Source organism: Rana temporaria, chromosome 9 (assembly GCF_905171775.1).
Source record: "Rana temporaria chromosome 9, aRanTem1.1, whole genome shotgun sequence".
Taxonomy (NCBI): domain Eukaryota; kingdom Metazoa; phylum Chordata; class Amphibia; order Anura; family Ranidae; genus Rana; species Rana temporaria.
The window spans coordinates 178,594,239-178,609,746 of NC_053497.1; the positions used below are offsets into that span (position 1 = coordinate 178,594,239).

At 46.3% G+C, this 15,508-nt stretch overlaps 1 protein-coding gene across 1 annotated transcript in view; it reads left to right on the forward strand.

The window, feature by feature from the left end:
* The window catches only part of DACH2 (dachshund family transcription factor 2), a 289,898-nt gene that overhangs the window by 152,479 nt on the left and 121,911 nt on the right, over positions 1 to 15,508 (forward strand). Inside the window, exon 5 of the mRNA XM_040325046.1 lies at positions 14,680 to 14,815. Within this exon, the coding sequence (XP_040180980.1) occupies positions 14,680 to 14,815 (136 nt within the window). The remainder of the gene's footprint in view (positions 1 to 14,679; positions 14,816 to 15,508) is intronic.

A 15,508-nucleotide genomic window follows, 5' to 3' on the forward strand; every position in this document is an offset into this window, starting at 1 on the left:
ATTTGAGAAAACCGTAATCTAGATGGCAGAACGATGGGCTCCGGCCGGTGAGCGTGTAGGAGATGGAAGATCAGAGACAATTGCTGAGCATTCAGAGCGGACTGGGAGATATTATAGAGCGAAACGCACATTATCCTCCAGTTCTGGCTCCGATCCCTTTAGTGTTGGCGCATCTATTAGCGTCTGTAGCCAATATGTAAGTCTGCCATAACCTGAATGGGGTATAGTTATTTCATCATTAGACCTGAGAGAGCCCTATTACTCAGCGTGACAGTGACTGATGGAGGAGGAAGACCGAGCCGCTGAGTTTACCTCTCATTCAGCTCAGTGCATTAAAGAATAGCGTGTGAATGTGTCTATATATTCAGATACATGGGCTGTGCCCATTATGAGGGGTTCCCATCATCCCTGTGCTGTGTTCCCGGGTCTGTACACCTGCTGTGCCCATTATGAGGGGTTCCCACCATCCCTGGGCTGAGTTCCCGGGTCTGTACACCCGCTGTGCCCCATTATGAGGGGTTCCCATCATCCCTGTGCCGAGTTCCCGGGTCTGTACACCTGCTGTGCCCGTTATGAGGGGTTCCCACCATCCCTGTGCTGAGTTCTTCGGTCTGTTCACCTGCTGTGCCCGTTATGAGGGGTTCCCACCATCCCTGTGCTGAGTTCCCGGGTCTGTACACCCGCTGTGCCCATTATGAGGGGTTCCCACCATCCCTGTGCTGAGTTCCCGGGTCTGTACACCTGCTGTGCCTATCATCTATGGTTCACACCATCCTTGTGCTGAGTTCCCAGCTCCTAACACTTACGGAGTGACCCTCTGTGACACCTCCTCCACTGAAGACTAGTGCAGCATTGGCCTGCCACAGATTTGTTTGGTTGACTCCTCATCATTATCACACCGCCATTGTAAGGTGCCCTGTAATGAACACGGCTGGTATATTTTAGGTGGGAGAGTCACTGTAGTTGACGTTACTTTCCCCAATTGACTCCTGTGCCATGACCAAATTTTGCCAAAATGTTTCCAATTTTCACTGGCTCAAGTTAATTTCACTTTCCCCAATTGACTCCAATGCCATTGCAAAATGTTGCTTTAATGCTCCCAATTTTACCAAAATTTTGGTTTAGGGAAAACTCCCAATTCTGCTCATCCCTATTAACAGGATAGAACGTTGGACTGTATCACTTGGAAACAGTTGGTCATAGGTTGGACTTGATGGACTTGTGTCTTTTTTCTACCTCACCTACTATGTAACTATATAGATAAGATCTGCCACATTATAACACCGTCATTTAAGACGTCAGGAGCCCCACCGCTAATGGACACAATGGAAAAGTCGGCATAACCAGGTAGTGACGTAAACCCCCGGAAGCAACCCTTCCACTATACAGTTCAGACTTGTGGTGCGGCATATCGAGGAGTCACTTGCCCTTTAATTTTACTTTCCCCAGTGGACTCCAATGCAATGCCATAGTTTTACCAAGATGTTCCCAATTTTGCCCATTTTTTTGGGGGGCTCTCAATTCCACTCATCCCTGTTAAGTTCCTAGAATGGTAAACTGTATCTTTTTAATTGGAAACAGTTGGTGATATGTAAGATATTTCGCTGGGGGAGGAGGTCACTAGCTGGAGTAAATTTCACTTTCCCCAATTGACTCCAATGCCATTGCAAAATTTTGCCCTAATGTTACCAATTTTACCAAAATTTTGGTTTCGCTGGGGGGGGTTTCACTGGCTCAAGTCAATTTCACTTTTCCCAATCGACTCCAATGCCATTGCAAAATTTTGCCTTAATGCTCCCAATTTTACCAAAATTTTGGTTTGGGGAAAACTAATTCTGCCCATCCCTATTAACGGTATAGAACGTTGGACTGTATCACTTTAATTGGAAACAGTTGGTCATAGGTTGGACTTGTATCTTTTTTTCAACCTCACCTATTATGTAACTATATATGTAAGATCTGCCACATTATCACACCTTCATTTAAGACGTCAGGAGCCCCGCCGCTAATTTACACAATGGAAAAGTCGGCATAACCAGGTAGTGACGTAAACCCCTATACAGTTCAGACTTGTGGTGCGGCATATCGAGGAGTCACTTGCCCTTTAATTTTACTTCCCCCAATGGACTCCAATGCAATGCCATAGTTTTGCCAAAATGTTCCCAATTTTACTCTAATTTTTTTGGGGCTCCCAATCCCACTCATCCCCGTTAAGAGCCTAGAATGTTAAAATGTATCTCTTTAATTGGAAACAGTTGGTGATATGTAAGATCTTTCGCTGGGGGGGGTTCACTGGCTGGAGTTAATTTCACTTTCCCCAATTGACTCCAGCGCAAATTTTTTCTCTAATGTTCCCAATTTTACCAAAATTTGGGTTTAGGGGAAAACTCCCAATTCTTCCCATCCCTATTAATAGTATAGAACAGAGATCTCAAACTGGTGGCCCTCCAGCTGTTGCATAACTACAAGTCCCATGTTTTGCAACAGCTAGAGGGTCGTTAGTTCGAGACCCTTGGTATAGAACAGGGATATGCAATTAGCGGACCTCCAGCTGTTGCAAAACTACAAGTTCCATCATGCCTCTGCCTCTGGGTGTCATGCTTGTGGCTGTCAGAGTCTTGCTATGCCTCATGGGACTTGTAGTTCAGCAACAGCTGGAGGTCCGCTAATTGCATATCCCTGGTATAAAACATTAGACTGTATCACTTTAATTGGAAACAGTTGGTCATTGGTTGGACTCAGGGCTGGACTGGGACAGAAATTTGGCCCTGGACTTCATCCAGATTGGCCCACTTTGACAGGTCTCTCCCATGGCAGCCGGGCAACACCCCCCCCCCCCAGCCACCCAAGCCCCCTCTCCCCCTTCACTAGCCACTAGCCATTCTACTTTCATTACAGTAGAACGGCTGGTACTGGTCCTCTTATAGGCAGTACCAGTGGGGAAGCTAGACATTATTTAACCCGGGGGCAAAGAACCAGTTCCGTGCCCCCCTTATGGGACAAGATTAGGCAGAAGTGAGAAACTCCCAGGCCATAGCTGTTGAGTCAGCTGTCTGTCCCGTCCCCCCTGCTCCTCTGTCGTCCCCCCTGCTCCTCTGTCGTCCCCCCTGCTTTTCTGTCGTCGTCCCTGCTCCTCTGGTCCTCCCCCTGCTCCTCTGGTCCTCCCCCTGCTTCTCTGTTCCCCCCAGGTGAATGCTGCGGGGAGGGAGAGGCAGAGGGGGGGCGTCAGTCCGCTGTCACTGAAGCCAGCCCACTGAGCCATCGGCCCACCGGGAAACTCCCTGTAGTCCCAATGGCCAGTCCATCCCTGGTTGGACTTGAGTCTTTTTTCAACCTCACCTACTATGTAACTATATATGTAAGATCTGCCACATTATAACACCATCAATTAAGACGTCAAGAGCCCCACCGCTAATGGACACAATGGAAGAGTCGGCATAACCAGGTAGTGATGTAAATCCCCACAAGGAACCCTTCCACTATGCAGTTCAGACTTGTGCTGCGGCATATCGATGAGTCTCTTTAATTTTACTTTCCCCAATGGGCTCCAATGCAATGCCGTAGTTTTACCCAAATTCTCCCAATTTTACCAACATTTTTGTTGGGCTCCCAATGCCACTGATCCCCATTAAGAGCCTAGAATGTTAAAATGTATCTCTTTAATTGGAAACAGTTGGTGATATGCAAGATCTGTCACCGAAAATGGGAAACAGACGGAGAGCGCCGCGCTCTTGCAGCAGCCGAAATAGCGCATTGTCTCTCCGCCGGTGAGACTGACGGAACGAGGAGAGACTATCAATTAGAAGTGTCATATCTCGACAGATAAATGTAGGAAATATCTAGACTCTCTATAAACATTGGGAAAGAGTCTCTGCCGTCGAATGCCATTTACTCCTCCAGGAGCTAATTAAAAGATTAACATTTCCAAGAATAATTACCGTTTCGAGATATCTAGCCGACCCGACTTCCCGAACGATCGCTGAACAGTTCTACCTGCAGCCTCCACGCCCCTCTTCCCATCCCCCCCTCTTTATATTAAATGTGTAACGGGAAAAGCCGCTTAAAGGAACCCATTAGGTGGAATGTTTAGGAAGCTTGGGAAATGCTAATCGTCTGGCTGCTGTGGCTTATGATACTTTCTTATAAAACAGAAAATTACCGTATTTATCGGCGTATACCGCGCACTTTTTCCCTCTTAAAATCAGGGGAAAATTGTGGGTGCGCTATATATACGCCAATACCCCGCTGTCTCCGACATTGGCCGAGCTGAGTGTACTGCGCACTCGGCTCCTCCCGCAGCCACGCGAGAGAAGCAGAGTGCGCAGGATATCCGGCTCTGCAAAGCGCGCCAAATTCGAACACACGCCGCTGCAACCTCTCAACGGACCCCGCCACAGACGGACATCCAAAAGGCTCGACGGATCCCGCGCAAGGCCGCCGATGGACGCCGGACAAGGCCGCCGGGCAAGACAGCAGACGGACCCCGCGCAAGGCTGGACGGACCCGCGCAAGGCCGCAGAAGGGCGCCGAACAAGGCCGCCGATGGACGCCGGGCAACACATCCAAAATGTAAGTTTTTCCCTAAACTTCCCTCCTCAGCTTGGGGTGTGCGCTATACGCCGGCGCGCGGTATATATCGATAAATACGGTAATTTGGTTCTGGAGTAGTGACTTCACTGGCTGCTTGATTTTTCTGGATCGGAGATTCGCACAATATTTAGGCCCTCCTCCTCCATTAACCACTTCAGCCCTGAAGAATCACATGCTCCCCCCCCCCCCCCTTACTGACCAGGCAATTTTTTGCAATACGGCACTGTGTTATTTTAACTGAAAATTGCGCGGTCCTGCGACTTTATACTCCTTTCTTTATACTTTCCCCACAAATAGAGATTTTTTTTGGTGGTATTTGATCACCTCTGCGGTTTTAATTTTTTTTGCGTTATAAACAAGAAAAGACCAACAATTTATAAAAAAAAAAAATGTTTTGCTTTCCACGAAAAAAAAAACACAGATAAAATAAAAAAAAAATGTAAAAAATCGAATTTCTTCATCAGTTTAAGCCAGGGGTCTCCAAACTGCGGCCCTGGGGCCAGATGCGGCCCTTTGCTTGCCTGCATCCGGCCCTTGAGGCTCTTTCCACTGACGCCAACAATGGGGCATAAATCCTCCCACTGTCACCAACAATGGGGCCTAGATCCTCCCACTGTCACCAACAATGGGGTCATAAATCCTCCCACTGTCACCAACAATGGGGCCATAAAATCTCCCACTGTCACCAACAATGGGGCCATAAAAAACCTCCCACTCATCAACAATGGGGTCATAAATCATCCCACTGTCACCAACAATGGGGTCATAAATCCTTCCACTGTCGCCAACAATGGGGCCATAAAACCTACCACTGTCACCAGGGCCAGGACTTAGGGTGGTGGGGGCCCCTGGGCATTTTTTTTTGCTGTCTGGTCAAGCCCAATGGTAAGTCCGGCCCTGACTGTCACCAACAATGGGGCCAAAAATCCTCCCACTGTCACCAACAATGGGGCCTAGATCCTCCCACTGTCACCAACAATGGGGTCATAAGTCCTCCCACTGTCAACAACAATGGGGCCATAAGTCTTCCCACTGTCACCAACAATGGGGCACTATTCCTCCCACTGACGCCAACTGTTTCTCCCCCTAATACCAAATATGGGGCATTGTTTTCCCCCACTGGGCACAGTCCGGCCCCCCTAAAGTCTGAAGGACAGTGAACTGGCCTAAGAAAGTTTGGAGACCCCTGGTTTAGGCCAATATGTATTCTGCTACAAATGTTTGGTAAAAAAAATCCCAATAAGTGTATATCGATTGCTTTGCACAAAAGTCACAGCGTCTACAAACTATGGAATTTTTTTTTATTTTTTTTTACTAGTAATGGCAGCAATTAGCAACTTCATAGCGGGACTGCGACACTGCAGCGGACAATATTTTTGGAGACCAGTGACACTTAATACAGTGATCAGTGCTAAAAAAAAAGCACCGTCACCATAGGCGTGCGCACAGGGTGTGCCAGGTGTGCCTAGGCACACCCTAATCGCCCTGTGTGGTGCAGATTGCACCGAACTATACTGTGTCAAACATGCACTAACGCACAGAAAAATGCAGCATTAAATGGCACGTAACACACAGAAATATACTGCGTTAAACATGCAGTAATGCACTAAAATATACTGCGTTAAGCGTGCACTAATGCACAGAAATATGCTGCATTAAACGTGCAGTATAGTATGTATGTGTGTATCGTGATTTTTATTTTTTTTCGTTGCGATCTTGACAAAGTATTTCCCGATCTTTTGTATGCAGAGAATTCTCTCTGCTCTCAGCCCTCAAAAGTCCGGGCAGTCTGCCAAGTTTTACAACATTCTTTATCAGTGGAACGTTAAGTCTAAACATTGTAGCAATTTGTCTTTTACATCAATGGAATAGACTTCTGTATGTAAATTAGGAAAGTTTAACCACTTAAACACTCAACCTTTTTCTGACATTTGTTGTGGTGCAGATTGCACCAAACTATTCTGTGTCAAACATGCACTAACGCACAGAAAAATACAGCATTAAATGGCACATAACACACAGAAATATACTGCGTTAAACATGCAGTAATGCATTAAAATATACTGCGTTAAACATGCACTAATGCACAGAAACATACTGCGTTAAACGTGCAGTAACGCACAGAAATAGACCTCTGATATTTAACCAAAGCTCCCTAATGGGGCTCCTAAAATAAAAACTACTGACACTGCCCTACTGACACCGTCCACGGCTCTGCTGACACCATCAATATACTGTATGTACACACATGCAAATATGTTTGATCTTTGGGGTGCATACCCTAATGCAATAGGCTGCGCACACCTATGACCGTCACTGTACTAATGACACTGCCTGGAAAGCGGTTATCATTAGGGACGAGTGAAGGGTTAAATGCGTACAGGGGCGCAGATGCTGAGCAGAGGCGAAAATAGGCCTGCAGTACCTAATTTGGCGTGAGGTACGGGGGCGCAGATGCTGAGCCGAGGCGAAAATTGTCGTGCAGTACCTCATTTGGCCTGAGGTATGGGGGGCGCAGAAGCCGAGCAGAGGCAAAAATAGGCCTGCAGTACCTCATTTGGCCTGAGGCACGGGGGCGCATAAGCCGAGAAAAGCCGAACATTGGCCTGCAGTACCTAATTTGGTCTGAGGTACGGGGGGAGCAGAAGCCGAGCAGAGTCGAAAATAGGCCTGCAGTACCTCATTTGGTCTGAGGTACGGGGGCGCAGGAAACTAGCCGAAGTGTCCTCGGGCCTTTTCGGCTGTTTTTGACGCTCTCTGGCGCCGCCCCCCCCCCCACCTCTGGCCGCATTCGGTATTGCATACCATTGAAGTCAATGCAGAACAAATTATTTTCGTTTCCATTGACTTCAATGGGAAAACTCGCTTTGATATGCAAGTATTTTTGATTACGCACGTTCTCCTGGAATGGATTGAGCTCGTAATCCAAGGTTCCACTGTATATATATATATATATACGCACACAGCATATTTACATTTGAAATATATAGAATTATTTTTGTTTTGAATGGGAAGTCTGTTTGCTGGAAAACTCCTCCCTATCATACGTATTTCCACTCCTAATAATGGAAAGTACGACCTATCTTTTGGTAGCAGCCCTTTAAGGCGAACCCATTATCCGGCGGCGCCTCGCGTTCAAAAAGTCCCGATATAATCCGCCGTAATTCCCAGAGAAAATATTTTTCTTATGAAATCATAACGCGCTTCTTCCATCGCTCCACCGCCAGCCCTAAAAATCCCATTGGCTACGGCGGCTCCCGGGGAGACGCCGCAATAGCAAAAAACGTATAAAATATATGGAGTGCGACCGGACAGTAAAAATCCAGAAATGGCAGATAAAAACCAGGGCGCCGGCGTAACGAAAACGTTTGGATCTTTTTTTTTTTTTTTTAGTTTTTCTCATTTTCCTAAATATATAGGCCCTCCCGGAATCGGCTTGCAAACGACCGTTAACCCTGTCCGGGGCGATCGGCGTGCGGTGGGGGTGGGGGGAGATTATCGCCGGCGCTCTCATTTGTGATGAAAACAGATTAACTCGGAGTGAGATTTTAACTAGGCTGAGACACAACAGTAGCTACCTAATGAAGCGGATTGCCGTTAAGGAGCGGAGGAAATGCACGGCGATTATGCCGCTGAAATATTGTCCTGTTTACTTACAAAGAGGAAAAGTATTTGTCGGCTGCCTTTTTTTTTTTTTTTTTTTTTGGGGAGTTCGCGAGGCGTCCCTCGGCCTGTAGTACTGATTTCCAAAATGTAGTATTGCTTTGAAATAAAGAAAATCACGCTGCTAATAACAGCACCCAATCGGGAAGCTCGATATTTAAGGGCTGTCTTAATGCATGGGCACCCCTGGGCATTGCCCAGTTGCATGGGGGGGCCTCATGATAATCTTGCATTACGTTATACTTTCCAACTGTCCTGGATTTGCCGGGACAGTTACTAAGCAGTCCCGGGATGGCCCGGGCAGCGTCCCAGAACCTGTATTGTGCCCTACTGACTGCCCTTGTACTCTGCCCTTCTGCGCCCTCCTTTCTGTGCCCTTTTTTGTTGATTAGTCTTTAACCACTTCCCGCCCCCCGGTCAATAGACATTTGACGTCCGGGAAGTGGTTCTGTTATCCTGATGTCCAGCAGGGTAACATGCCGGCGCGTGCCCGTGGCGGCGTGTAGCGCGGCGATCGGTGATGCGGGGTGTCAGTAAGACACCCTGCATCTCCGATCTCGGTAAGGAGCCTCCGGCAGAGGAAGCCACCAGGACAACCAGGGAAGGGGGCAACATGTGGATGGCCAGGTATGTACCCCATGGCCACCCACAGACGCGAGTAGAGGAGAGCCGATCGGCGGCTCTCCTGACGGGGGGGTATACGCTGATTGTTTATCAGTGTAGCCCCCCCCACGGATGCCCACACTGGACCACCAGGGAAGCCACCAGGACAACCAGGGAAGGGGGCAACATGTGGATGGCCAGGTATGTACCCCATGGCCATTCACAGACGCGAGTAGAGGAGAGCCATTTGGCGGCTCTCCTGACAGGAGGGGTATACAATGATTGTTTATCAGCGTAGCCCCCCCCCCCCCCCCACGGATACCCACACTGGACCACCAGGGAAGCCAATACATGGAACGCTATACCCCCAACATGACCCACCACTGGACACCAAATACAATTCTATTACACTTTATACATAGAGCACTAGACCTCCAACATGACCCGCCACTGGACTTGACCATAATACAATTCTATTACACTCTAAACATAGAACACTACACCTCCAACATGACCCACCACTGAACATAATCCTAATACAATTCTATTACACTCTATACATGGAGCTATAGACCTCCAACATGGCCCACCACTGGATACCATCATAATACAATTCTATTACACTCTATACATCGAATACTACACCCCCAACATGACCCACCACTGAACATAATCCTAATAGAATTCAAATACACTCTACACATAGAACACTACACCTCCAACATGACCCACCATTGGACATAATCATAATACAATCCTCTTCCAAAGTTATGGCTGATCAGTGCATACATAGAGCACTAGACCTCCAACATGACCCACCACTGGATACCTTCATAATACATTTCTATTATACTCTATTCATAGAGCACTGCACCCCCCAAGAACATGACCCACCACTTGACATGGTCATAATATAATTCTATTACACTCTATACATAGAACACTACACCTTCAACATGGCCCACCACTGAACATGATCATAATACAATCCTCTTACAAAGTTATGACTGATCAGTGTACATATAAACCTCAACACCCCCAACATGTCCAACCACTGGACACCATCCTAATACAATTATTTTACACTTTATATCATTTATGTATGTGGTGCTAAAACTAATTGTACCATACTGTGAATTGAAGACTTGAGTCTGTACCCCCACCGCTATCCTTGTCTGGAAGGCCTCTAAATATCGGAGAATGTATATTCAATTTACAGATTTTTATGTTCTTTCCGGAGTTCAGTAGATTAACAGTCACTACTTCCTATGCAGTTCATTCTGCAGAAAATACGACTGCAATGCCACATTATGGAGAAAATTGTTTAAATTAAGACCAGACGGATAAGTGCGGAACGAGGCCTGTTTCTCCAGCCATCACGAATCAATAAGATTTTATTTGCTCGAATAACTCCCGTTTAAAGATTGCATATATTGGCGTCGGTGTGATTTGCGGGGGTTAATATACTGTCATTTAGTTTGTTTAGCTGTGTTTGTGAAGGAGCAGTTGGCAAACTCTCCCCAGCTGTCCATTCAGTCGACCATTACAGATAATGTGATGGAGAAAATTGCATTTTTGCGGTGGCAAATATCCAGTGTTCAGTGTGAGGACGGTATTAATACCACCGAAGAAAGAGGAACATGACAAAGGATGAGACTGGCACCTGATTCCCATTTCCATCTCATATGAAAGAATTTTATTCAGCTCCGGGATGATGCAAAGCAACACAGAGATGGAATCGACGGTGAATGTTATTTGTGGAATAAGGCTGGACAAGCCGCACAAAGAGCAACCGTAACGTGGAAGGTGTAGCAAATCCGAGTAATCAAAAGGAAGCAAATCATCTCTGCAAACTTAGTTCTAGTCAAGTCTTGTTTTTTTAGGTTTTGATTCACTATATGGTAGATTAATGTGTGGAATCCTGACCATCACACCAATATGAGCTTTCCACAACCATGGCCAACAATGTAGGATTATGCCCCATCACACCAATATGAGCTTTCCACAACCATGGCCAACAATGTAGGATTATCCCCCATCACACCAATATGAGCTTTCTACAACCATGGCCAACAATGTAGGATTATGCCCCATCACACCAATTTGAGCTTTCCACAACCATGGCCAACAATGTAGGATTATCCCCCATCACACCAATATGAGCTTTCCACAACCATGGCCAACAATGTAGGATTATCCCCCATCACACCAATATGAGCTTTCCACAACCATGGCCAACAATGTAGGATTATGCCCCATCACACCAATATGAGCTTTCTACAACCATGGCCAACAATGTAGGATTATCCCCCATCACACCAATATGAGCTTTCCACAACCATGGCCAACAATGTAGGATTATCCCCCATCACACCAATATGAGCTTTCCACAACCATGGCCAACAATGTAGGATTATCCCCCATCACACCAATATGAGCTTTCCACAACCATGGCCAACAATGTAGGATTATGCCCCATCACACCAATATGAGCTTTCCACAACCATGGCCAACAATGTAGGATTATCCCCCATCACACCAATATGAGCTTTCCACAACCATGGCCAACAATGTAGGATTATCCCCCATCACACCAATATGAGCTTTCCACAACCATGGCCAACAATGTAGGATTATCCCCCATCACACCAATATGAGCTTTCCACAACCATGGCCAACAATGTAGGATTATGCCCCATCACACCAATATGAGCTTTCCACAACCATGGCCAACAATGTAGGATTATCCCCCATCACACCAATATGAGCTTTCCACAACCATGGCCAACAATGTAGGATTATGCCCCATCACACCAATATGAGCTTTCCACAACCATGGGCAGTAATATACAGTTGTTCCTCTTCACGCCTATATAAGCTTTCCACAACCATGGGCAATAATGTACAGTTGCCCCCCATCATGCCTATATAAGCTCTCCACAACCATGGACAGTAATGTAGAGTTGTCACCTATCCATGCTTATATGAGTTTTCCACGACCATGGCTGTGGAGTTGTCCCCTATCACACCTACATGAGCTTTTCACAACCATGGCCAGTAATGTACAGTTGTCCCCCATCATGCCTATATAAGCTTTCCACAACCATGGCTAGTAATGTGGAGTTGTCCCCCACCATACTTGCATGAGCTTTTCACAACCATGGCCAATAATGTAGAGTTGTCCCCCATCACACCTATATAAACTTTTCACAACCATGGCCAGTAATGTACAATTGTCCCCCATAATGCCTATATAAGCTTTTCAAAATCATGGCCCATAATGGGGCAACTCCACATTACAAAGCTCATATAGGTGTGATGATGTGCAACTCCATATTACTGTGGTTTCTACTCTTCCAGCAAGTCGTCTAATCCCCCATACACACGATAGGACTTTTTGACAACAAACTTCAAAATGTGCAAGTCTTCAAAAAAATCCGAACGTGTGTACGCATCATCGGACAAACTTTTTCGGTTTTCATCGGACAAAAGTTCGCTCTGCAAACAGACAAACTTTTCGGCAACATAAGTCCTACGGTGCAAAGTCCTATCATGTGTACAGAAATCCATCGGACTTAAGTCCGAAGTACAAACAACCGTATGATCTTAGTTCATGGACTTATCCACACTAGGTTAGATTGCCCAAGGCGGAATCACATCTCCCCGGTGCTTAAGGATCTACACTGGCTCCCGATAGCAAAACGGGTCGAGTTCAAGGCTCTCTGTCTGGTGTTTCGGGCCTATTGGCAACTAGGCACGATGTACTTATCGAATATGACACAACACTACTGTCCACCCAGAGAGCTTCGTTCAACTGACGTCCTGATTATTCAACCTAGTCGCTTAGCTTCAAAGGGTGGCCGCCGGCTCCAAACACTGGGGAATTCTCTTTGGAACCAGCTCCCTCATCAGCTCCGAGCATCCTCCTCCTTGATGGCCTTCCGTAAAGGCTTGAAAACACTGCTTTTTTCACAAGCCTACGGATAGACACTTGGCCATCCAAGCTCTTAGCAGGACGCTGCCTTAATCCCAGGCTGCGGTACATGGTCACGGAGTGGGGATAGGCTCCTTGTGTCCTGCCCCCCTCCCTTCCCTTCTTTTTATATTTCTGTTTACTTCTTGCTTGTTCCCCTTTTTTACTTTGATGTCCTAGTCTCTTCTCTTTGCTCCTGGGAACTGGATACCCCCAGCTTGTTGGTAAGCGCTTAGACGCGAGTTTCACAACTCGCATTCGGCGCTCTATAAGCATTTATTCCAATCCAATCCAATCTGATTGGATGCTTTGACCATATGACAAGAGTACGTGAACACCTGACCATCACACTTATGACATTGTTAGACATTTCATTCCAAAACCATGGCCATCAATATGGAATTGCTTCCACGCTTCTGAGAAGACTTTCCACAAGACTTTGAGGGAATCTCTAGGAATTTGTCCCGTTTGTGAGGTTAGGTGCTTATGTTTCAGGAGTAGACCTGGCTCACCATCAGTGTTCGAATTTATTCCCGAGGCATTCATTAGGATTAAGGTGCAGGATATTCGAGTCACCTCTACACCAAATAGGTCAACCATGTCTTTATGGAGCTGGCTCCACTCATCATATATGTAACGGAATGGCCCGTGACACCCAGAGACCTTTGAAGGATGTGGGGTACTCCTGTGCCAGCGTCACTAATGACTCTTGGGTCTAGGGTCGCCCTGTGCCCCTTTTGGGCATAGGGTGACTGAGGAACGATAATTCATGTTTTGCAGGATATCTTGGAATATTACAGTTTGGTTAATGCTGTCCACAACAGGTCAATAGGACGTCTCCTTCAATGTTTAACCTAGGCTGTTGAGATGCTAATTAAGTCTGTAAAGGTCAGATTCCATTGTGTGATGCTAATACTGTTTTGTGTGTGGAATGTACTTGTCAACTGTAGTAATTAGGTCATATTAATTATGTCAGACCGGTGCCAAAACATCTGACATAGGAATGTGTATTATGCAGGTGAATCACTTATTGGCGGAGTCAGAACGTCTGGGGGATAATTAACTCCTCTGAATGTCATCATCTAAAAGAATGTGTATGAAGCCCCATTGTGTGATGTTTTGGGGGTGGAGAGTTTCATTGTCCCTGTAACATGCCTGTAACTGCATAAATAGCTGAGTGTGTACCATTAAAGATTCATTCATACATTTTGAAACCAGTCACAGAGCTTGTCAGTCTCGTTATTCTGGGAAATGGAATGGATCAGGTCCTGACGGCTGGATTGTCGGATAAGCTGTTGTGGTTGATGGAACGGTGGTGACTGTTACAATATACATTACAGTTGACTTGTTTGTGGTCATAACATCCTCCACTCTTCTGATAATACTTTTCACATGGTTTTGAAGTGCGTCTGAGAAAATGTTTCCCCATGTGCGAGGTGAGGTACTGAACTTGGATGAGAAGACCTGGCTTGCCATTGGCATTTCAGTTCATCCCGAAAGTGTTCAGTGGGGTTGAGGTGGGGGTTCTGTGCAGGACACTTGAGTTCCTCGACGCCAAACTGGTCAACCCACGTCTTTATGGAGCTGGCTATGTATACAGTTCACAGTATGCTGGAACAGAAAAGGGTCTTCACCAAACTATATCCATAAGCACAATTGTAGAACCCTTCACTGGAGACACCTGATCCATTTCACAGATATATTATAGGAGAGTTACAATTTCCCTTGGGATTATTAAAGTATTCTGAGTCTCAATTATGTTGCTTTGGTTCCCACATTATTCTGATGTATGCTTCTATTTATGTGCATTGTGTGTTGCTGAGCTTTCTTGTGTATTTCTCACCCTCTAGGAACGGATCCAAGATAGCCCCTCCCCCGCTCCCTCCATAGAAGACCCCCAGCGGCCCGGAAGTCATGCATCGTCCCATCAAAGCAGTAGCGTATCCAGCTCACCTTCACAACTAGACAACATTGCAGACCGCGTCAGTAAGTATCCTTTTTTTTCCTACAAGTTTTTGCAACTGAGGCAGAACTATAGGGAATTTTTGTAAAATGTGGCTTTTCATCTTTATTATACATGTTTTGAAGACGTTTTCAAATGGATACAGTTATGTAGTCCTTCATATAGTAAAAAAATAATAAAAAAATAATGACCGTCTTTCAAAGGTTCAGTCCTGTCAGAGTTGAAATAAAGCCTTGAAACATCTGTACGTGTAGAAAGCAGAGCTTGTGGTTTCAGTAATTGTGGTACACCTGTCCGCCCCACCAGAGGCGGCTCTTTAATTAGGCAAATTAGGCGGTCGCCTAAGGCCTCGCACTCACATGGGCCTCGCGGCGGCCTAACTTGCCCAATGCATTACCCCAGTTTTTAGGGACATGGGAACTTAACGCTGATGTGCTCCATTGCCAGCAATGCAGCACCCACCATTGCCAGTAATGCAGCACCCCCCATGGCCAGGAATTCAGCACCCACCATTGCCATCAGTGCAGCCTGATTGATGCCCATCCATCTGCAGGCTTGGAGGGGACAGGGAGGGGGCAGAACAAGTGCCAAAGATTACCAACAGGAGAATCTGCTGTTTACATGGCGGCCTCTTTAGTAAAAAGTCCTGCCTACTCTGATGGACAGAACAGTCTTCCAAAGGCAGCACAGGAGACGGCACTACCTATTACAGAGGC